This window comes from Pelobates fuscus, chromosome 12, assembly GCF_036172605.1.
Source record: "Pelobates fuscus isolate aPelFus1 chromosome 12, aPelFus1.pri, whole genome shotgun sequence".
NCBI lineage: Eukaryota > Metazoa > Chordata > Amphibia > Anura > Pelobatidae > Pelobates > Pelobates fuscus.
Genome location: NC_086328.1, coordinates 133,060,190 through 133,083,684, shown reverse-complemented (window position 1 = coordinate 133,083,684; position 23,495 = coordinate 133,060,190). Strand labels below are relative to the sequence as shown.

Below are 23,495 nucleotides of genomic sequence, written 5' to 3'. Positions count from 1 at the left end.
AATAAAAGACAAGCCAACAGGGCAGCTGGTATCCCTTAATTATTACTATGTACACTAAACATATATATATATATATATAAAATAATAATTTACCCCTTCCAGTAATGCAAGGGTTAAACGAAGCATACATGCAATTGTGACAAATTGGAGGGGACTGTGCACCAGTGGGCTTACAATTTTGAAGCAATTTAGGACAAGTACACAATAGGTAAAGCTATAAAGAGTAAGTTTAAAATCTAGTTGTAATTACACATGCCTTCCAATGGTCCCATATCTGGTAGAGAAGACTCACTCTGGGTCAGCCCTCGTGTCCTGCCATCTGAATTCCCCATTGGATTGTCCATAGCAAGTTCTGTGCAATCAGATCACTAAATGCACTTTCCTTTGACAGAGGGCTTTGAGTATTCAGCACAATGCACATCGACAGCCTTTAGTTGGGCCGGCCATAGCATCTCCATGTCAGTCTGACATGTGTACATCAGACTGACAACCTCCAGTTTTGGGTGGTCTATCCACTTTCTCAGCTGGTCTAGCCCTTTGTGTCCCACCCCTAGACAGATAACTACATAAAAAAAGTATTATATATATATATATATATATATATATATATATATATATATATATATATATATATACACATATACATACATATACACACACACACACACACACACACACACACACAGTGAACAAAATTATAAACGTAACACTTTTGTTTTTGCCCCCATTTTTCATGAGCTGAACTCAAAGATCTTAGACTTTTTCTATGTACACAAAAGGCCTATTTCTCTCAAATATTGTACACAAATCGGTCTAAATCTGTGTTAGTAAGCACTTCTCCTTTGCTGAGATAATCCATCCACCTCACAGTTGTGGCATATCCAGATGCTGATTAGACAGCATGATTATTGCAAAGGTGTGCCTTAGGCTGGCCACAATAAAAGGCCACTCTAAAATGTGCAGTTTAACTGTGTTGAGGGGATCCGGGAGGGAGTCCGAAAACCAGTCAGTGTCTGGTGTGAACCATTTGCCCTACGCAGTACGACACATCTCCTTCGCATAGAGTTGAACAGGTTGTGGATTGTGGCCTGTGGAATGTTGGTCCACTCCTCTTCAATGGCTGTGTGAAGTTGCTGGATATTGGCAGGACCTGGAACACGCGGTCGTATACACTGATCCAGTGCATCCCAAACATGCTCAATGGGTGACATGTCCGGTAAGTATGCTGGCCATGCAAGAAATGGGATGTTTTCAGCTTCCAGGAATTGTGTACAGATCCTTGCAACATGGGGCCGTGCATCATCATGCTGCAACATGAGGTGATGGTCATGGATGAACGGCACAACAATGGGCCCCAGGATCTCGTCACGGTATCTCTGTGCGTTCAAAATGCCATCAATAAAATACACCTGTGTTCGTTGTCCATAACATATGCCTTCCCATACCATAGCCCAACCGCCACCATGGGCCACTTGATCCACAAAGTTGACATCAGCAAACTGCTCACCCACACGACACCATACACGCTTTCTTCCATCTGCCCTATACAGTGGAGAGGTGTTCTCTTCACAGATGAATCCTGGTTTTCAAAGTGCCAGACGCCATTGGATGTGAGCATTTGCCCACTCAAGTCGGTTACGACGACGAACAGCAGTCAGGTAGAAACCCAGATGAGGACGATGAGCATGTAGATGAGCTTCCCTGAGACGGTTTCTGACAGTTCGTGCAGACATTCTTTGGTTATGCAAACCGATTGTTGCAGCAGCTGTCTGGGTGGCTGGTCTCAGATGATCCTGGAGGTGAAGATGCTGGATGTGGAGGTCCTAGCTAGTGTGGTTACACGTGGTCAGCGGTTGTGAGGCCGGTTGTACTGCCAAATTCTCTGAAACACCTTTGAAAATGGCTTATGGTAGAGAAATGAGCTCTGGTGGACATTCCTGCAGTCAGCATGCAAATTTCCTCCCGCAAAACCTGCGACATCTGTGGCATTGTGCTGTGTGATAAATCTGCACATTTTAGAGTAGCCTTTTATTGTGGCTAGCTTAAGGCACACCCCATTGCAATAATCATGCTGTCTAATCAGGTGGATGGATTATCTCGGCAAAGGAGAAGTGCTCACTAACACAGATTTAGACAGATTTATGAACAGTATTTGAGAGAAATAGGCCTTTTGTGTACATAGAAAGAGTCTTAGATCTTTGCGTTCAGCTGATGAAAAATGGGAGCCAAAACAAGTGTTGTGTTTATAATTTTGTTCAGTGTATATTTTTTATATATGTGTGTGTGTATATATATATATATATATTTATATATATATATAATTATAAAGATTTTCCGTTGGCGATGCAACAGTTAAAGCCCAGTGCGATGCATTTCCTATTTAGACTAACCAACACACAAATAGTAGTTGTTCAACGATCTGTAATGGGTGTAAGTTTTAGGGTACAAAAATAGAGCTCGCCATAGATTAAATTATAGTGCAGCGAAGATTTTATAACCTCATACGTTTCTATTCTGTGCCAGCTGAGCAGTTTTATTTACTCTTGCAGAACATGAACCTGGGGCCCTTTTCACCAGTATTCAGATTTTCGTACTTCCAGCGACTTTAGAAAGCAAAGCGAAAAGAATGAAAAGGAAATTTAAGGGAGAGAATTGTGAATAAAGGGATCAGGGGGTCAGAATGTTCTGCACTTTATCTGAGCTGTCAACATTTTTTTCAGAGGCCAAAAGTCTAATTCATTTTGAAACACCTTTTATTGGAAATACTACTGGCAAAACATTTACATTTTATAGGTCAACAAGCTGGAAGAGCTTTGTAATAAAGGCCAAGTAAATATCTGGTAGCTCCATCTGTTTAACTCGCTGAAGACCAACGTGTTTTAGAATCCTTTTTTTTTTTTATATATAAAGTTACAAAATGATAGTTTGCAGATTGGTGAAGAACAACTGTATTTATAGATGGTTACATTTTGTGTACATAACTTCCAACACAGAGAGGTACAAAACCGGAAAAGAGGAGACGAGAGAGCTGTAGAACTGGCAAGAAGGTCATAGGGTTACCCACGTGCAGAGCTCAGAGTAACCACTCTGGTAGAAACACCCTGCTATGGCCTCATTCTCTGACATTTGGGACATTTCTCTAGTGACTACAGGAGAAAAACCACAGGAAGAAAAAAATAAAATTAAAACAGAGACAGGGTTCCCAAATCCGGACAGTTACGCCACATCTGAGATTGCTGTGAAGCCCATCTATTTTTATTTATATGTTAAAGGGCGTTTCAAGTACCAAAACAGATACAGCCGATTGTAGTGGTTATAGTGCTTGGAGGCTATGGATGAAGTCCTATTTGTTTTTTGTCAAAACATATTCAAGTGCTTTCACAAAAACTGGGGGATTTGCCTGCACTACTCCCATCTGGTGGAGATGTCATAATAAGGAAGTTCAATTATTCCATTATGTGTCCAAAATATTTTTTTACAACATGAGCAGGCATTGCTATAGAGATGTGGTGCATTAGGCTACAGGATGATTTAACCTTACAGCATCTCTACAGCCATTTAGACATGGAAAAACCTCTGTTAACCTCGTTTGGTAGAGAATTCCACATCCGTATTGTTCTTACTGTGAGGTCTTACCAAATTCTATAAATATTTTTAAAAGTCTTGGATTTTTTTAATTTTTTTTTGCATAAACAGAAAATTCAAGGACATAATTGATGTTAAAGTAACACTATAGCATTAGAAGTGTAAAACTGTATTCCTAACACTAAAGTGTCCAACTGCCCCTCATCCATGAAATAGCCCTTTAAACACTTACTCGATTTGGGTCGGGCTGCTCCTTCTCTGATGTCAATCAATTGGGGGAACCTAATGGGCATGCGTGGCGGGTGCCGTACCTTATTAGGCCATCCCCATAGGAAAGCGATTCAATGCTTTCCTATGGGGATTTAGAAGATGCTGGACGTCCTCATGTAAAGTGTGATGTTGGCCAGCGCCGTTTTAAGGCGTTATACCATGTGAATATACAGTAAACGCCATGAGGCAGTATAAACACTGCAGTGCTAAGGGGACAGAGTCACTGCACACAGACCACTTCAATGATATGAGTGGGTCACTGGGTGCCTATAGTTTAATGTTAACAGGTTGTTGATCCAAAGAGAAATCTGGTTGCCATTATGAAGTCAAGAAGGGTTTTCCCCCTTTTTGTGGCATATTTGGAAATGGCTAAAATGGTTTAGGATATTTTTTGGCTTATTTCGTATCAATAGCATAAAAGAATGGATTTCAAGGTTGAACTTCATGGTCTTTAGTTTTTTCAACCTCAACAACTATGTCAACGTTCTATGCAGTGTAATGGACAATGACTAAATTCTGTACAGAAATGGTTAACTGCTATAAGGCAATGTTAAAAGGTATAAAAGTGAGTGAAACTAAACATGCGTGTATTTATTCCGGGCGACCAGAATTAATGAAATGCCTTTTAATCTATATAGAGGCGAATCGATTTGTTCGAGATTTATCCGAGGAATCTTAGGTCTCCTCAGACTTCTCAAGTGAGCCTCGTATGAATTGATTCACCTGTATATAGATTAAAAGTCATTTCATTTGTTCTAGCACCCCTAGAACAAATAAATGTACATGTCTAGAACTCCCTCATTGGAACATCTCATTGGGTCATGACCAATCCCCCGGTTTGTATCAAACTGCTTGAAAACTCTATATGCAGCAAATGTACATATAAACTAACCAAATCCCACTTCCTTACAGACTATAGAAAGATATTAAAAGGGTCACATATAAAAAAAATACAAAATTAAAAAAACAAATTTAAAAAGCTGTATTGCAACAATTACTAACGCTATTTTACATATTACAAGAGACAAAAAAAAGCAAATGATGTTAATTAAATTGAAGCAAAAGGATTAGACAAACCGTTGCAATATGTATTGCATGGCTATCCTTGGAACTTATAACAATAAAGGAACACTCCAAGCACGCTGAATTAGCTACGGTGCTTGTGGTGCCCTGGCTCCTTCCTGAAAGTAAGTTGCAAGTTGCGAATAAAACCTGGAGTCTACTGGACCTTACATTTCCTTTTCCATCACTGAAAGCCGTTCGCTCGTGCCAGGTGCTTTCATTGGCTCTCCTGTGATAAGCCTTGTAGATGAGATGAGAGCATCAGCAGAGAGATACCGGTATTTACATTAGGGGGAGCAAGGGCACGTCTGGCACCTTAACCACTATAGTGCATTGTAGAAGTTAGGTTATAATGTAATAGGTGACAAAGATCCTTTATATAAAAGCAAAAAAAAAAACACAACAGACACATGTAGCCAGCTATATGAATGCGTGATAATTTAGAAACACTTACAGTGACTGCAAAGCAGTCAGTCCCTTCATAGCTTCACTGGGGACTGTCTTCAGCTGATTATTTTGGAGCGTCCTAAAAAGAAAAAGAAAAAAAAATATACTCACAATGTGTTGTAAGACAAAGCAGAGACATAACAAATACATCAATCTAAACGGATTAATAATTAATGTTAAGAGCGCTAATATAAATGAAAATGGAAAAACAAAAAACAAATGCATACTTTCTAATTGATTTGAAACAAACACCTTGGAAAGCAAAGGTTTATATAGTGCAAAAAGAAAAAAAGGTTTAACCTGCAATCATTACTTTTTTTTTGTGTGTTACGCATCAATCACAACCCATTTTGCATTTAGCACTAATAGTTATTTACTAATCAAAAAGGGAGTTGGCTATTGATTTTATAACAGCGCAGATATTTAGAAATTAGAACGTAAGTGGAACTCTGGCCATAAGGTATTCTTTCAACTTGCTATTTGCGGTGAGTAAAATTTAACGTGTGAATTTGTATTCACTACAGATCACAATAGCACAATTATATTTGCTGTATATGTAAAAGATGTTTTATTTAATTTTCCTTATTTTTGCCTCAGCTGCATAAAACACAAGACACAAGACTCTCCCCATCTATTCAATTTCAGAGGTGAAAGTGCAAGTAGGAAACTTAGGACAATGGACGTTATTGTCATTTTTTTTTTCTCGCATGCACAAATTTCCATTTTATTTATTGGGAAGAGCTGGTTAGAAAATGACTCGTAGTATGTTTATATATTTATAGCAGTTCGGCTAGTGCGATCAGATATAAAAGTTTAGCTCAACTAAACTGAATGATGTTTTCTTTTCCCTTTAACTGGACTGGCTCAGTTTATAAGTATTAAAAAAAGTTTATGAAATAGTAGCATTTATAGAAATGTTTAAGATTTACAAAATGCCCTTTCGTATACAATAATGTGTGCTTTTTGGGATCAACCCTGTGCAGAACGGTACAAATTTAATAAAACAATAACCCACTTTTATCAGGACTCCTTCATTTGTCAATTCAATAGTGGAGTTGGATACTGAGCAACCAATAGATCATCAGAGATCCCACCAGGTTCAAGAGAGTTAAAACAAAAATAAAAAAAAGGCTGCTGTGCTGACAGAGCGAGGGCGAGCATGTAATTACTACAAATACTGCAAAATTACTTACAGAACTTTGAGTTCTTTCAGGCCAGACAAGGCCATGGGATGGATGAAAGAGAGGTCGTTGCCCGCCAGTCGCCTGAAAAAAATAAATAAAATTAAATAGAGTAATAAGGGACAGGGGGGTTGGGAGGCACAAACATAAACCAATGGGTGCATGTAATCTATTGTTAAAGAAGATATTATGAAAAAAGAAATCTATGTATATTGCTAAAGTCATTATTAAATGACTGAATAGATCTGTAATTTATCACATCCCAATAGTAAACGGTAATGGAAAGAGACACATTTTATCCAAATTAGTGTTGGAAAAGTTACAAATTAGAACTACTAGCTGAGATTCACAAAAGAATTAAAAAGGTCATTAAGATGATTTTTTTTCTTGTAATCTTGACAGTGTTCAATCAGTGTTTCTGCAGAACTGTCAACAAAGCAATCACTAGACCCACTTTAAAACCAATACTCCAGACCATCTGGCTTCCACCCTTTTTGTCAGTGGTAGAGACAGCTTTCTACATGGGCAGACTAAGGAGCGAACAAGTTAAGAAGAGTTCAGTTACCAGAAAAATGTAATAAGATTTTAATTAGTCCCCCACCCGTCACCCTCCCCTGTACCAACAGCTACCCTCAGAATGAAGATCAGATCGAAATTTAAAAAAAATATTAGTGTATTTGTAGGCAGGGCATGTGTGAAACTATTACTGTATCGACAAAAATATAGGATAATCTGCAAAAAATAAATAAATTAAAGTTGCGGTTAGGGGGACCTGACCATGTGTAAATCACTCGAATGTACAAAAAATAAAAATAAAAACTTTAAAAATGCTAGAATTCAGTTAAAGACCAAAGTTTAGATCTAGAAAATAGGAGAAATGGCACAATGCTAACCAGTTATGACAGAAACCTTGGGTCCCTAACATTTCTTAACAGACATTGCTTCTTATATGTGGTGGGTTATTCATTTGTATCAACATCTCTGCATTATTGCATCATTAGGTCTAAGCCAGTTATCCAACTTTTTAGAATACATTTTCTTTCATTTGAAAGTCCCAATGCACACGTTCCTCTCTCTGATCCCCATCTGTTAGTTTATAATACACACCTGGATCACCTTTGTACACCTAACCCATCTCACTTTGGCAGATACTCCAACTCTATCTGCAACAATTCTCGGCTGATTCACAGCCTCTCCTCTGATGTATATCTGACCTTCTCCATTGCAAATAAACCTGTCTCCCCGTGCGACATTGTGAGAAAACAGAACCATCCAAAACCTGCTATTTGTTGCAGTTCCAATACCAATTTTGTCACACACAATTAACTTGTTACTTAACAAGCTGTTATAGAACAAGAAAAAGTATTTTACTACAGGACTTATGGTTTATTAAATGAATGAAAAGATCATACAGTTCAGCACCATTTCCTCCTGAGCAAACTCCCCTATTTACTTCGTTCATTGGCACCAAACCGAATAACACCAAAGATCTATACAACTATTTTACCTCTCCACAGATCGTATAGTTAAAAACAGACATTAATGACATAACGACCTCAATAGTCTTCTTAAAATGAATTTCAGGTATTTACTCCAGGTTCACTGAAAACGAGACTCTGCAGACTCCGTCCTCTTACCCCTCGACTTTCCTCAATTCACAGATCAATCATGCCCTTTCCTCCTCTTGACTAAAATATTCCACCAGTAACAGTAATTATGTATACATTAATTACATCCGAAACCGTGACAGCGTGGCTTCAACAAATAAGGTTACATAACATTTACAAGAGATATTGATAATCATTATAAAGATGATGACATATATTGAGTTTTGGACAAGCATTATACAATTAATGATGAGTATTGGATAGGGTGTGTTTCTCCCAGAACGGTTTTTATTTTACTAAATACAAAGTGTGAGTGGTGTTACATATTCGTGCTCTTTAAGAGTTGTACTTGTGACAATTTGAGTATTCCACAGTATCTAGTGCTGTTATTTGTGATTTTGCCTAAATCTTACTTCTCATTCCGCGCCCCCCCCCCCAGGTATATCGACCAAGGTTTCCATGTTTGCGTGAAAGTTATGTTGTTTTTTGATAAGGCAAGGACCTCGTGATCACATGGCCCTGGGGGGCCGAAGAGGACAGAGGGGGACTCCCTGGGCTCCCAGGTAAGTCCCCCATACCGCGATCGCCGGCGACCAGGTAAGTACAAAAGATCGCAGGACGTTCTATGCCGTCCTGCGGCGTTTAGAGCCACCAAAATAAGGACGGCAAAGAACGTCCTGCGGTCTTAAGGGGTTAAAGACGACACATATAACATAGTTTAGTATTTTTCTTACTAACAAATGAGAAATTCTAAGCATCCAAGAAAAGCTTTCCAAATCGGTGCAAAAAACAAACAAAAACAAACCCCTCCCCCCCAAAAAAAACACTAGACTAATCTCGTTTGATCAGGGTCCTCATCTATATCCTGTAACATTCCGTTATTGTCTCATTTTATAAATTTACCCTTTTAATGTAAAGTGCTGCGGAATAAGCTGGCGCTAAATAAATACCAATGATCATAATAATCATCATAACTAATAAACATGACATACATCCAATTAAAGGCAAGATTCCAAACGTGTAAAAGAAATGCATCCCTCCTACAACCCATTTCTCCATCCCTTTTAGAAGGGAATGAGTTCGATTTTTAGATCAGTCTTCAAAATCCCAAGCCATGCTCATAAAAGACACATTATGGAGACATGGAGGAACGGCTACAAAAACTGATTAACAAAACCAGGAATCTCTTCAAGTAATGCGTTCCTGTGCGCAGAGGTTGCATGTCTGCTTGTTTTCCCTTCTACTTTGCCCGCTTCCTGATAAACATTCACTGTGTGGTCCGATCTAGGCTGCAGTAAGGCTTAAATATCAAGCCTTTACTGAATGCTGAATTGGAGAAGTGCTAAAATGTGGCTCACCTAGTAATCCAGACTCCTAAGCTGCCAACACGATATCAGTTTACACGGTAAGATGTGTTCCTTCCTTAGTAAACACCATCAGCTTCATTAATTTGTTTTGAGGCTGTTAGTCAGGGGATAGTGTTGATAATTGTGGGCTAATTGATTTAACACATGATGTTTAAGAGAAAGGTTAAAGGTACTTTGCATACAATTAAACTAAAAGAAGTACACACTTTATTTCAAGCTATTTTCTGGGGAAATCAAAAGTTGTCTGCAACCATCTGCACACAGCGACCGTACTCAGCAGGGTGCTTTGAAGCGTTTGACGTGCCAAGTCCTGCAGGTTTCAGGCAAACTACCAACTCTGCAGCAACATTTCTTACGTGTACAGCCAACAACCCAAAGCCTTGTGGTTGCAACACAATTCCTTGTTATTCAGGGTTAAACCTTCTAAACAGTTTGATAAGCATTCTTGAGAACTCCCAACAGCAAAATAGGATTGTTTACAGCAAGAAGTAAACAATGTATTGACTCTTAGAGCCCACGGTATCAAAGGAGGGGAGAAGTCTCATGCGCGTGTACACACACACACACACACACACACACACACACACACACACGAGATAACATAAGTAAATAAAATGTTCTTCAGAATTAAATGCTTAAATATGAGGTGAAAAGACAGAATGCAACCATTCCTTTGTCTGCTAATATTCCCAGTTGGTTCACTTTGAACAATCCACAACTGTAGAATGTTTGTGTGTCAGACTTTAGTGCAGCATCAATCTATTTATTTTAAAACAAACCATAAAGGATATTGTATTCTCCCTTTGAATCATATGAAAGGAAGAAAGGAAAAACAAAAGAAAAGAAAGAAAGAAAGCACCAGGCCAGAAGGATCATATTCCAATCTACACGATTCCATATGTTGTTTAATACCAACACGAGACTCAGAATGTCGGTGTAATTGCTCGTTTGAATGCATCACCTATTCTGGTGGGGGTAAAACTCGTAGTAAAATACAATCTTTCTCCACTCTGGGGGATGATAAAGATTAACTGCAGAAAGTAGAGTTAAATTGCATTTTATTTGGATTTGTTGAACTTGTATGCAATCCCCAATCAAATAAATGTTGTACAAGGAAAGTAAGGAAACGTTACTGCGGCGATGTGGTTTTATGTCTATAATAAATAATATATAATAAAGGAATGATATACGCACACACACTAGATATTTTTGATTGATAATTCCATAATTGTAAATCCTACAATTTACTCCGCATAATTTCCACTGACGCAATAGAATCTTGTGGTGGAGTAAATGGGACACACTAAGCACCAAAACCCCCAAAGTCATTGCTGACACTACAATAACTGCATCTCAATAAAAGTTGTTATGATTCCTGGAGATCTTGGGCACTGTCCTCCACCCTCTGCTTCAATGAGGAAGCCTAAGACTGGGGCGCAAGTTATAGGCTGAGAGAGTTGGCTATCGCGGGTTTCCCATGGAGAAACATACATGAAAGATGAATGTACGGAAAATGTCTAGGCATTTCTGGGATTACACCATTCATAAAACAGTTTAACCACTTAAGGTATGATGGTGCCCAGAACAAATTAAATAAGATAAGGTTCTAATGGTGCCTGAAGTATACATTTAATGAAGTCATTTTGGCGCATTGATGCTGCCCCCTACAGCTTTGCTGATCAAAACTGTGCCATTTCTGATAAACAGCATTAGTGGCTCTCAGACATACAGTCACTAGTGGCTTTGGACTAAAATAGGTTCAATAACAAAACCATTTATGTCTGGCATCAGCAAGCAAAGTATCATGATCCTGAATTGGATATACAATTCGAGGTGATATCCGTGCATGCATATGTCCTCAATGCATTTAATTGGATGTATGTCATCAATATTGATTATGTCACTGGAAGAGGATTGGACTACTGCGAGGACCAACTTGGCACTGGATTACAAATACATTTATTGGCATTATTTCATTAAAAAAAAAAAATAAAAAAAATAATCAAAAAAGGAGCAATAGTATTACAATTTAGCAAATTAACATCTTAAAAAATAAATAGTTATTTAAAATTAGAGTGCTCCTCTAATGTGATCATTTAAGTGATGGTACGACTAGAAGGATTTTCCATGAATGCATTACTGACAGATGTAAACCGAGCATTGATTCATGAACACTTCGAACAGATTCAGGATTATCCAAAGCAGGAAATAAAACCAACGACAAGTCAGGACTTGAGGAAGTGTTTCTACCTGGCTAGTATTTTGACATCAATATAATGGAAAGAGAACGCACCTAGGGCCCAGTAATAAGTTGCCCATTATTTTCTCTTTTTCAGCAAAATCTAGCAGTAACTAAGAACAAAATGAAAAAAAGGAAAAAAAACAAACACACCACAAAAAAAAAAAAAAAAAAAAAAAACACACCACACAGGTCAAGGATTTTAAGAGATTTCCAATTTCTACTTTTCTCTATATATTTTAGGCACGGTTATCTGATGCCGTATAGACTAGACATAACAATGCTCCTACTTGGATGAAATAACTGCTACATTCAGGTCAAAACCAAAACAAAATAAATGGAAGTCAGTGGTAAGGCTCATTGTGAGGTGAACACGCTGGAACCCAGAGAACATGCTGTTGCGTGACTTTAAGTAGATATGTATAGCTTACCTTAAGGCAAATCATGTTTATTCACTATGCTAAACCAACCAAGAGAAGACAGCAATTCACTCAACTTCCGTTTCTCCTCTCTGGCAATCGTCCAGGAAACAGGATACAACTGGCCAAGTGAGCAAAGGTTCTGCTAACATGTCTGCCAAATATTACTATGTCGTTGATGGACTAACTGCCTTATGAGGGTCAAGGACCTCATAATTAGGGGGAGGAGAAGGGCTGCCTCTTATTAGTTTTACACGCAAACCTTCGAGGCTGGATTAAATATACATTTGGGCTTGCCTAAGGGTCGTCATTTAAAAAAATTATTTATATATATATATATATATATATATATATATATATATATATATATATATATATATATATATATATATATATATATATATATATATAAATAAAATATAGAAGATACAGTATCAAGGCCTTATATGATAGAATAGAGGTGGACAAATGTAGCTTGCTAAATAGATCGCACACACAAAAAAATAATAATAATATATATTTATAATTTGTATGGCCACAATCTTCTGTCCTCTGGTTTTTATTTATTTATTTTAATTCTACATGCAAAAAAATGTTTTAACTCATACAAAAAAAATAATAATTTAAAGAAAAAAAACAAAGCGTGTGAGTTTTAGATAATTTTATTTACTCACTTCCAGGATTATTCACCAATTGTTGTGAATGCAAAGTGAATTTAAAGTTTAACCCCTTAAGGACCAAACTTCTGGAATAAAAGGGAATCATGACATGTCACACATGTCATGCGTCCTTAAGGGGTTAAAGGGACACTATAGTCACCAAAAATGACTACAGTTTAATTAGAAAGCAATGTTTACATTGCTGCCTAGGGACATCTCTAATGGCCACACTCCCACAGCACTCATAACCTATCCTAGTAGTCCATGGTTAAGTGACTTTGGACTTACCGTGTAGAAGGGAATCTTCCACACTGTCTCAGTGACTAAACTTTGATTATGGAAGAGAGTAATTATGGAAGAGAGTATTCAGCTTTTTGGGCATTGCACACAGTCTGTCTGAATTTTTCAGTCTGTGAACTTAAACGTAAAGGGCAAACAGTAATTTGCCTTCACCGTAAATATATTGGGCAATAATAGATTCCCTGCTCGGATATCACGTCTATGGAAGCCAGATTAATCAATTTGTCAATATTTGGAGTTATTTATAATGCTAAAATCTGCTGGAAAAGAAGGCTCCTTAATATGACATGAATTTTCTTAATCTATATTTTCTCCACTCGCAAAAAGTACTATCCCTTTACATACACCCCATAGTTCTATTACGGTTGGAAGGGAAAAAGTTGCAAACCACTCAAAGGTCTGCATCATTCCACAGTGAGTTGCGCAGTTGAGCAATTTGCTGAACTATCACTGAGGATTAGCACGACTTAGATGGTGGTTTTAAGTTTCAAGAAGACTATTTATCACAAGATCCATGTACCATATATATTAAGAAATGGGGCAGTAATGTAGAGAGATTGTTTAGCCGGTTAAGGACCTGTGCGTCATAACCATCTAGTCCATGAAAAAAAAATTAATAGGACATTTGTTGCCACATTTGCCCAGAGAAGAGAGAAGACTATTATTACTGAACATAATGCCAATGTTACCCATAAGGAGAAAAAAAAAAATAATATATACATATATGAAAAATGTAGGTTATTAAACCGACATTTTTCATTGCTACTTGAGCATAAGGAAACAAAGGGTCCTACAAATATTGACTTATACTAAAACCACAACATAATCGCAAAATAAGGTTTTTATTTGTGCAGTAAACATGTGATGACGAATGTAGTCAAACAGAAACAATAGGTGATTTGAATCCCGCTCACACGGACGTGCGTGCTCAGATTCAAGTAGTTGTTGTTCATGGCTGCCACGACAGGTCAGGAAAGAAAAAGAGCTCACTGTGCGGATCTCGACACCTCGATGTGAACTTTGCAAAGCAAAGAGGTGATGTTACGTCACTGTAAAATAAAGTGGACTTTTGGTCTGGTTTTGTGCATTCTATGATAATCTTTGTAGCTGAACATCCTCCGGGGCAAATTAACAAAAATTAGAATGGCTCCTACTTTTTACAAAACATGTGTCTAATTTGCACCCATATTAAAATTAAACGGTTAAAAACTAAACTGCCCTGTAACTAGATTCAATATAGATACAGAAATGAAATACAAATGTAGGTAAACAGTTTAAAGAGTTCAGAAATGAACATGAATCAACTTATGATAGAAGTTATTCCTACAGCCAGGTTAACCCTGAAGGGCTCTGGATAAGGGTGCAACATAAGAATGGTTAAACAAAATGGTCTGTTCAGACATTGCATTTGACAGTTTTATATTCCATGCATGCTGGAACGTCAAATATTAGGATCCAATTTTATTTTCTTTGTTCATTTTTGTTATTTGTAACATTGTTTATTATATTTTTAATGCATCTAATTTAAAAAAATAAAAATTAAATGGATCACTCCATCCCGCAACATCCCTTTAACGAATAATTTCTTTATGTCCTAAGGCAGAGAGGTTTAAAGAAAATTAAAATTCGGGCACATGGTGGCAAGGGAATCAATATCAGCTTAGTGTTCAGGAAAAAACACAAGTTCAAGGTGTAAAGCGTAGGAGCATGTAATAAGTACACACTTGTACTAATGTTGAGCTCAAATAGCTCTGCACATATTGTGAAATCAAAGACAAATATTGCAGGCACCAAGATAACACCTCTCAGTCTGAGAGGACCTGAATGAACCTTTTAACACCTTCACGGAAAAATTGGCAGTGTGTGATTTAGGGCACAATCACTTATTAGGACCAGAGAATAAAACTGCAAGGCTTGAATAACGCAAGTACTTTCCCCAAGTTTTAAAAGGAGGCATTTAATCCAAGTCTGCTTTTGTATTTAATCATCTTGTTTGTTGGTTTATTTTCTAATTATTATAAGTGTTGTTTATAAAGTGGCAAGAAAATTCCAAAGTGCTGTTGCACATACTTGTCGGTTAGTCTATTGTACAAGACGAGTTGGACACACAGGAACAGAAGGTGTTGGAGGCCCTGCTCCTACGAGTCTATATTTTAGAACTGGTCAAATATAAAACTGTGCCAATTCAGTCTAAGTGCTCATCTTTCACATCAACATGATGAAATTGATGGAGATGCATTAATCGGGTTACCTTCATTCCGTGTCTTGGGTGACCGCATACGTTATGGTACAACATGGACCCCTTTGGCCATACAGGTTTTTTTTTTCCAATCATAGTATTCCTAAAAGAGCTGTGTACTAGCTAATGTGTACAGGTGTCTCGAGATCCATATGAGAGGGACTGCTTAGATGCTTAGCGACAATGAATAGCTTAATTTGCTAACTGTTCAGTAAGCCAACATAAGATATGTGGCTACTGTTTGCCATCTTGCAGGATCTTCTATCAAAAAGGTAGTGATGAAATCAGTGCTTCTACCAGCGACTAAAGTAAAGTATAAACATTACAAGTTTTAGGGTTTTTGGTTTTTATTGTGTTCTCTAATGTAATCTAAGCTCTGTGGTCACTTATTTTGTAATATACAGAGTCTTCAAATTTTCTACCCACTATGTCAAACAGGGCTAACACTGGCCAGTATATACTTATGAACATTTCTATTTTACTACTTGGGAAAAGTAATTAACAACATCTGTAATCGTCCTATTGTAAATTCACTGAAGGTCTTAAAACTGCTACAAATATTAGATTAAAGTCCACAAGTAGGCCACACAATTCGTTTGTATAACAGAGCTTCAAAATAATAATACTCCCAGTAATTTGTCTGATTGTATAACAGAGCTTCAAAATAATAATACTCAATCAGACAAATTACTGGGAGTATTATTACTTTGAAGCTCTGTTATACAATCAGACACATTACTGGGAGTATTATTACTCTGCTCTTGCTCTGTTATACACTGCAATACACCAACAACATGGAGCTCCTAGAGAAGAGAGGGACACTAGGACAGAAAAGAGGGACAGAGGGATTTTGGGCCAAGATAAAGACTGTACTTCCTAAATAGGGACAATTGCGATCTTGCTGCAAGATCAATTATTAAACATTTTGCAAAGTGCTGTGGATATGCCACTATACGAGAATTGTAAAATAAAATGCCACGGTTAGGCATTTATGGCCTAGATCATGGGTCGTCAACCTGGTCCCTACCGCCCACTAGTGGGCGTTTTAGGATTCCAGGTGGGCGGTAGGGATTTCCAGGTTTTGACGACCGAGCGGGCGCCAGCCGGCGTTACCCCTGCAACTGGGTACCGCCGTGACCATTTGAGGCCCCGACCCGCGCGGCAAACCGCCGGGGCCGCATATGGAGGGGTCCATCGGGTGGCCCATGCTGTCAGGGCCACCCGATGGATGCGGATTGTAAGGGGGCCCGGTCAGCGCTGGGCGCTTTAACAGCGCGACCGGGCCCCCTGTGATGACATCACAAGCTGGGAGGAAGTGATTCCCCGGTCACTCCTCCCAGCTAAAATTGAGAGCCGCGCGGGAGGAAGACCAGGGAGTCAGAGTGGGAACTCTGACTCCCATCCACCTGAGCCACCACTGGACCCCAGGGAAAGTCATCCTCCTGCACCTTAAAGGTAGGAAACAGGAGGGTGACTTAAATATAATGTGTGTGTGTGTGTCTGTCTGTGTGTGTGTATATGTGTCTGTGTGTGTGTATATGTGTCTGTGTGTGTGTGTATGTATATGTGTCTGTCTGTGTATATGTGTCTGTCTGTGTATATGTGTCTGTCTGTGTATATGTGTCTGTCTGTGTATATGTGTCTGTCTGTGTATATGTGTCTGTCTGTGTATATGTGTCTGTCTGTGTATATGTGTCTGTCTGTGTATATGTGTCTGTCTGTGTATATGTGTCTGTCTGTGTATATGTGTCTGTCTGTGTATATGTGTCTGTATATATGTCTGTCTGTCTGTATATATGTCTGTCTGTCTGTATATATGTCTGTCTGTCTGTATATATGTCTGTCTGTCTGTATATATGTCTGTCTGTCTGTATATATGTCTGTCTGTCTGTATATATGTCTGTCTGTCTGTATATATGTCTGTCTGTCTGTATATATGTCTGTCTGTCTGTATATATGTCTGTCTGTCTGTATATATATGTGTCTGTCTGTCTGTATATATATGTGTCTGTCTGTCTGTATATATATGTGTCTGTCTGTCTGTATATATATGTGTCTGTCTGTATATATATGTGTCTGTCTGTATATATGTGTCTGTCTGTATATATGTGTCTGTCTGTATATATGTGTCTGTCTGTATATATGTGTCTGTCTGTATATATGTGTCTGTCTGTATATATGTGTCTGTCTGTATATATGTGTCTGTCTGTATATATGTGTCTGTCTGTATATATGTGTCTGTCTGTATATATGTGTCTTGTGTGTCTGCATGTGTGTGTGCATGCCTGTCTGTTTGTATGTACATGTCTTTGTGTGTCTTGTATGTCTGTGTGTGTGTCTTGTATGTCTGTGTGTGCGTCTTGTATGTCTGTGTGTGCGTCTTGTATGTCTGAGTGTGCGTCTTGTATGTCTGAGTGTGCGTCTTGTATGTCTGAGTGTGCGTCTTGTATGTCTGTGTGTGCGTCTTGTATGTCTGTGTGTGCGTCTTGTATGTCTGTGTGTGCGTCTTGTATGTCTGTGTGTGCGTCTTGTATGTCTGTGTGTGTGTCTTGTATGTCTGTGTGTGTGTCTTGTATGTCTGTGTGTGTGTCTTGTATGTCTGTGTGTGTGTCTTGTATGTCTGTGTGTGTGTCTTGTATGTCTGTGTGTGTGTCTTGTATGTCTGTGTGTGTGTCTTGTATGTCTGTGTGTGTGTCTTGTATGTCTGTGTGTGTGTCTTGTATGTCTGTGTGTGTGTCTTGTATGTCTGTGTCTGTATGTCTTGTATGTCTGTGTCTGTATGTCTTGTATGTCTGTGTCTGTATGTCTTGTATGTCTGTGTCTGTATGTCTTGTATGTCTGTGTCTGTATGTCTTGTATGTCTGTGTCTGTATGTCTTGTATGTCTGTATGTCTGTTTCTGTTTTAAATTAAGAAATTCCAATGAATTTCCATTTGAAATAATCACAAACGCATGCCTCGTCTAGAAGTTTTCACAACCTAAAAATGTGAATTATTCCAGCCATATTGTCAACGCCATTCTGATATAAACCTCTTGGATATGTCTGCTTTGCTAGAAATTACATCTTAGAACATTTATTTGTCATAGATAACCTCTGTGCCTCCATCTGCAGTAAAAGCCCGCCTGCACTTTGGGACAGACAATAACCAGAAGCCTTAAAAGCCATACAAAAACACAGTCATTGAAAATAAAAATGACCAGAGGAGTGCTATCTTTCGATGACGCAATACACAGCCTATCAAAAGTGAAATAATAAAAATAAGTCCCCCTCCTGCACCTTAAAGGTAGGAAACAGGAGGGTGACTTAAATATAATGTGTGTGTGTCTGTATATATGTGTGTCTTGTGGGTGTCTATGTGTGTCTTGTGGGTGTCTATGTGTGTCTTGTGGGTGTCTATGTGTGTCTTGTGGGTGTCTATGTATGTCTTGTGTATGTCTTGTATGTGTGTGTCTGTATGTGTGCCTGTATGTGTATGTGTGCCTGTATGTGTATGTGTGTCTGTATGTGTATGTGTGTCTGTATGTGTATGTGTGTCTGTGTGTGTATGTGTGTCTGTATGTGTGCCTGTCTGTTATAGTGGGCTACCTAGCTCAGCCTTCCTACTGGGCATTGCTACAAGGAAGGTTAAAAAATAGAAAAAAGGGAAAAAAAGGTGGGGAGGGGAATTGAGGAGGGAGAGGAGATAAGCTGACGCACAAATGAAAAATCATATTATGCGCAAACAGAGAAGTCGTCTGAATATCACTGAAAGAGACCTTTGTTTGTTCCTTACGAAAAACTAACCAGATATCAAATATTTAGTCTCGCAGCATCAACCTCAAGGATCTCATTAATCACTAGTAAAGGTAATTTCAATTTACTTTATTGTTTTCTCATTAAACTTTATAAAGTTAAAACCTTATAAACCTGCATTAAGTAGAAATAAAAAGATAAATGTACGTACATATATATTTTTTTAAACACCCTCCTTTCTAAAAAATATTCCGCATTTGCGCGAACACTGGTGGGCGGTAAGGACATTTTTTCAACCAAAAAGATGCGTTAGTGGGCGGTAGTTAGAAAAAGGTTGACTACCACTGGCCTAGATAATAGTAGTCACTTAACAAACCGCCTTCAATCAAAAGCAGTTAATTCACCTTCTGGCAAGGAAAAAAGATGTGCCTGAACAAATTAGGTAGATATGTATAATAGGTGTATTTGTAATAAAAAAAGAAACCCATAGCCTCCCCTAGAGAAATCAACAGAGCAATTGTATTTTTCAGTGTAAATGCTTTTTAAAAACATTCCCTTTTGTCTGCATAACAGACAGTCATCTGGAAGCAATTAGCACATGTCTGTTAGGGCTGCATCAGCCAAAACAGACAAACAAAACAGACCACCCTGATCTGTGCACAGCAACGCAGGAGGAGCAAGTTAAATGGGTGCACCGGAGGAGGTGTACCAAGTAATGAAAAACAGCATTCCTTATCTGGCACCAATTCATAAACCACACCTTACATAGATTAGGCAATAGAGTGACAGTGTCCGCAGCACACTAATAATTACAAACGTGAAATCACAGTTCATTGTTTTTATTTGTAAAGTTATTTACAAAGAAAAAATAAACGGGAAAAACACAAGTATTTAAAACAAAAAACAAACCACACAATACATACTATAATAACCGTGCAAATTTTATTTTTTTTAATTAAAATGGATATAGCAGGCTGTTTTGGTACAGAAATGCACATTGTATAAAAAGTGTTACACGCATTTGATTAAAACCAACAGACAAAGTTCTCTACTCCACTTTGACTCCGTTTTTGTGATAATGGATCTTCCGGTCTGCTGTATCCTACCTATGAATAATTGCTAGATATTGTAAAGTCTTCTGGATAACAGAGCTATAAAACTGTTCTACAAACAAATAAATTTACAAAAAGGTTTGATAGACTTTCCTGGAATAAGGGTGAGGTGCTTTTGGGACAACTTGCTGACAAAGGGGCAAGTACCATGCAAACCAGCAGAATAGCACCTTTTTGCCTATAAGTTTCTGCTTATTGAACCACATTTAGAAGTTTCCATTAAAAGGCCATAACTAAGGCATCAATTATTCATTGATCACTTTCCTGATTATTGCATCATGGAGGGTGTTTTAAACACATTTAAATCCTAAAATAAATTAAGCAGATTTCAATGCAAATACTCTGACGCACCCTTTCCAGGACTTTCACTTCTAAAATGGATAACTATAGCATTCTAGTCTGAAAATTCCATATAGAATCCTGGGGGCAATGCTAACTGATATGAAATCAATCATTGGTCCAATACAAAAACTATAACAGCATATGTATTGTTCACTAACTGATCATTATATAATGATAGGGTGATAGCGGGGATGAGATAATGGCCTTTAAGAAAATTACAGGTTAAGTATGCTAGACTATTTAGGTGTACAGCTGATGCTTAAAGTGGCAATTAAACTGTTCAGATTAATGATACAAGTCTCCTTTTGGCCACATGTTTAAATGGACACTTCGAGCACCATGGCGATACACGCTCTTTACAAAGGTAACGGTTTCAGTAGGTCTCCAGTCCTAGACTCCTTACACACAGCTTCATATAAATGCAGAGATTACCAGAAATTCATAATGAAGATTGTTCCTACTTCGACTGCACACAATATCTGTGTGGTATCTCTATAGATCCGATCTCAAGCTGCGGCTGCATGCATATATTAATCAATCGACAGTCGCTGTGAGGGTGCCTTGATTTTTTTATTTTTTTTTAGTAGGGCGGAGAAATATCTTGCGCGCACTGAATGCTTGTGCGAATGTAAACCTAAAATAGTTTCAAGATCATTTTGTCCCAGCCTGTGAATACACCCAGTTTAATTAATACAAATATTAAGCACACATACCACATTGCCCACAAATATTTAACTTTACCTCCATTATGTCCACCTCATGCCGCTTTGCCTACATTATATTATGCCCTCTATAGTATACATTATTATCCTACAGTTTACATTATGCAAATTTTACAGTGTGACACAGCTTGATGTGACTTGTAGTGTAGGTCGCCAACCATAGCCATGACTGTTGAGTGGACTCTAACACTTACCTCTCAAATACACACACTCATCCACTTACACATTCCAATAGTTCATTAAAGGACCACTATAGTGCCAGGAAAACATACTAGTTTTCCTGGCACTATTGGGTCTCTGGGTCCCCCTCCCGCCGGGCTCTAGGGTAAGGAAGGGGTTTAACACATACCTTTTCTCCACCGCTGGGCTCCCTCGGCGGTGGGGACTCTCCGCCTCCTTTCCCGTCATCGGCTGAGTGTGCATGCGCGGCAAGAGCCGCGAGCGCATTCAGACAGTCCATAGGATAGGATTCTCAATGCTTTCCTATGGACGCTGGCGTCTTCTCACTGTGAGAATCACAGTGAAAAGCGCCTCTAGCGGCAGTCAATCAGACAGCCACTAGAGGCTGGATTAACCCATAGGTAAACAAGCAGAAAGGGTTAATCCTAGATGGACCTGGCACCCAGACCACTTCATTAAGCTGAAGTGGTCTGGGTGCCTATAGTGGTCCTTTAAACTAGATCATAGAAATAAATGTATATAGAATTCTTTCCAACATGCAACAAGATTTTTCACGCCAACAGATTAATTAAAAATTCCCAGCTTGTCACACCTTTTCTGTTATGCATGAAATAGGATTTAATCTCACGGAGGCTTGTGATATTTTCTCTTTATATAAAAGTAGGTCATATCAGTCCAAGTCTAATTAACACGTCTAGTGCATTCAATTTAGAATAGCAAAACAAAAAAATAAAATACGTAAATAAGTCAAAATTTCAACCATGAAAACATGTTTTGATATTAAACATCTGTATGGGATTTCTGTCTGAAAGCCTAATTGCATTAATCTGTTTGTAGAATACACCATATATACAGGCTTTTGTGGTGGAATGGCGCGATCAGTTTGGTTTGCTCCTCTACAAATATATTATCAAGCTGTGCCTAATTGGAATCATTTGCAAAGCATGTATTACAATCTCAGCAAATGAATCAGACAAACGTTATCCAGATATCATAGCAAGCATCCACCCACTTCGATAATCTAAACATGGACTACTTTGAATTGACACTACTTTACAAAAATACAATCAAAATAAAGGCTGAGCATATCAACGTAAAAGGTTTTTACATTTCTCAGAATATGTATTGTATCGCAGATTTTTTCAAATCAAATTTAAGGAAATTACCCCAAGTACCTCCAAGTTATGGTACACTGGGTGCCCCCATACCTTCAGGCTCTCATAAAAACTCAGCTATAAACCCACCTTCTTGTTTAATCATTTCATGGGTCAAAGACGTATATAAAAACACAATAGTCCTGAAAAGGACAAATTGTAGCCTAGGAGATGTTTAACATTTAAAATATTTTATTACTAGTTTTTTTTGGAGGGTGTGGGGGGGAGGTTGTAGATTGTGCTGTTTAGAGTTTACAGATTAACGTGGCTTGAAACATAATTAATAGAGTAAGTGGCTTTGGAATCATTAGTATCATTAAAGAGTATCACGAAATACTGGAAACCACTGTGTTATGGCGCAAGGAGATCCTTTGCCCCAGTCTCCTTATATTTCATTAATATTAGCGACAGTGATGCACCATAATCACTGCAACTATAATTGCCCCTCACCACTAGATGGAGTCAAGGGGGACGTTTTATCCCCGATGGCTTTCCCTCACTTTGTCATAATGGTCTAACAACCTATTCTTCCACCCCACACGTATCCGAGTTTGCTTTAATAAGACCGAATACGGAGTATTGAGTGGGAGATAGGCGTGTACTAAAGTAAAACAAACACAAAATGTTCCCGAATGTTTTAGTGAGAGAGTGTGTGTGTGTGTTTTCTTTTTCTTTTCTTTTTTTACAGGGGGAAAAACAAAAAAATAAATAAAACGTAAAAAAAGTAACCAATTGAAAGAATAAAATATAGTACTTACAACTCTTCCAGATCAGAAAAACCTTTAAAAGCACCTTCTGGCAGCTTGGTAATGTTGTTCATGCTGATATCCCTTTAAAAAAACAAAAATAACAAATAGAATATTAAATTATTGAAAGC

The 23,495-nt window shown here is 38.1% G+C and overlaps 1 protein-coding gene across 1 annotated transcript in view; it reads right to left on the bottom strand.

The window, feature by feature from the left end:
* LGR4 (leucine rich repeat containing G protein-coupled receptor 4) overlaps window positions 1–23,495 on the bottom strand; it is an 81,771-nt gene that overhangs the window by 28,690 nt on the left and 29,586 nt on the right. Inside the window, exons 2-4 of the mRNA XM_063438567.1 lie at window positions 23,377–23,448; window positions 6,558–6,629; window positions 5,372–5,443 (exon numbers count right to left, since the gene is read on the bottom strand). Of these exons, the coding sequence (XP_063294637.1) occupies window positions 5,372–5,443; window positions 6,558–6,629; window positions 23,377–23,448 (216 nt within the window). The remainder of the gene's footprint in view (window positions 1–5,371; window positions 5,444–6,557; window positions 6,630–23,376; window positions 23,449–23,495) is intronic.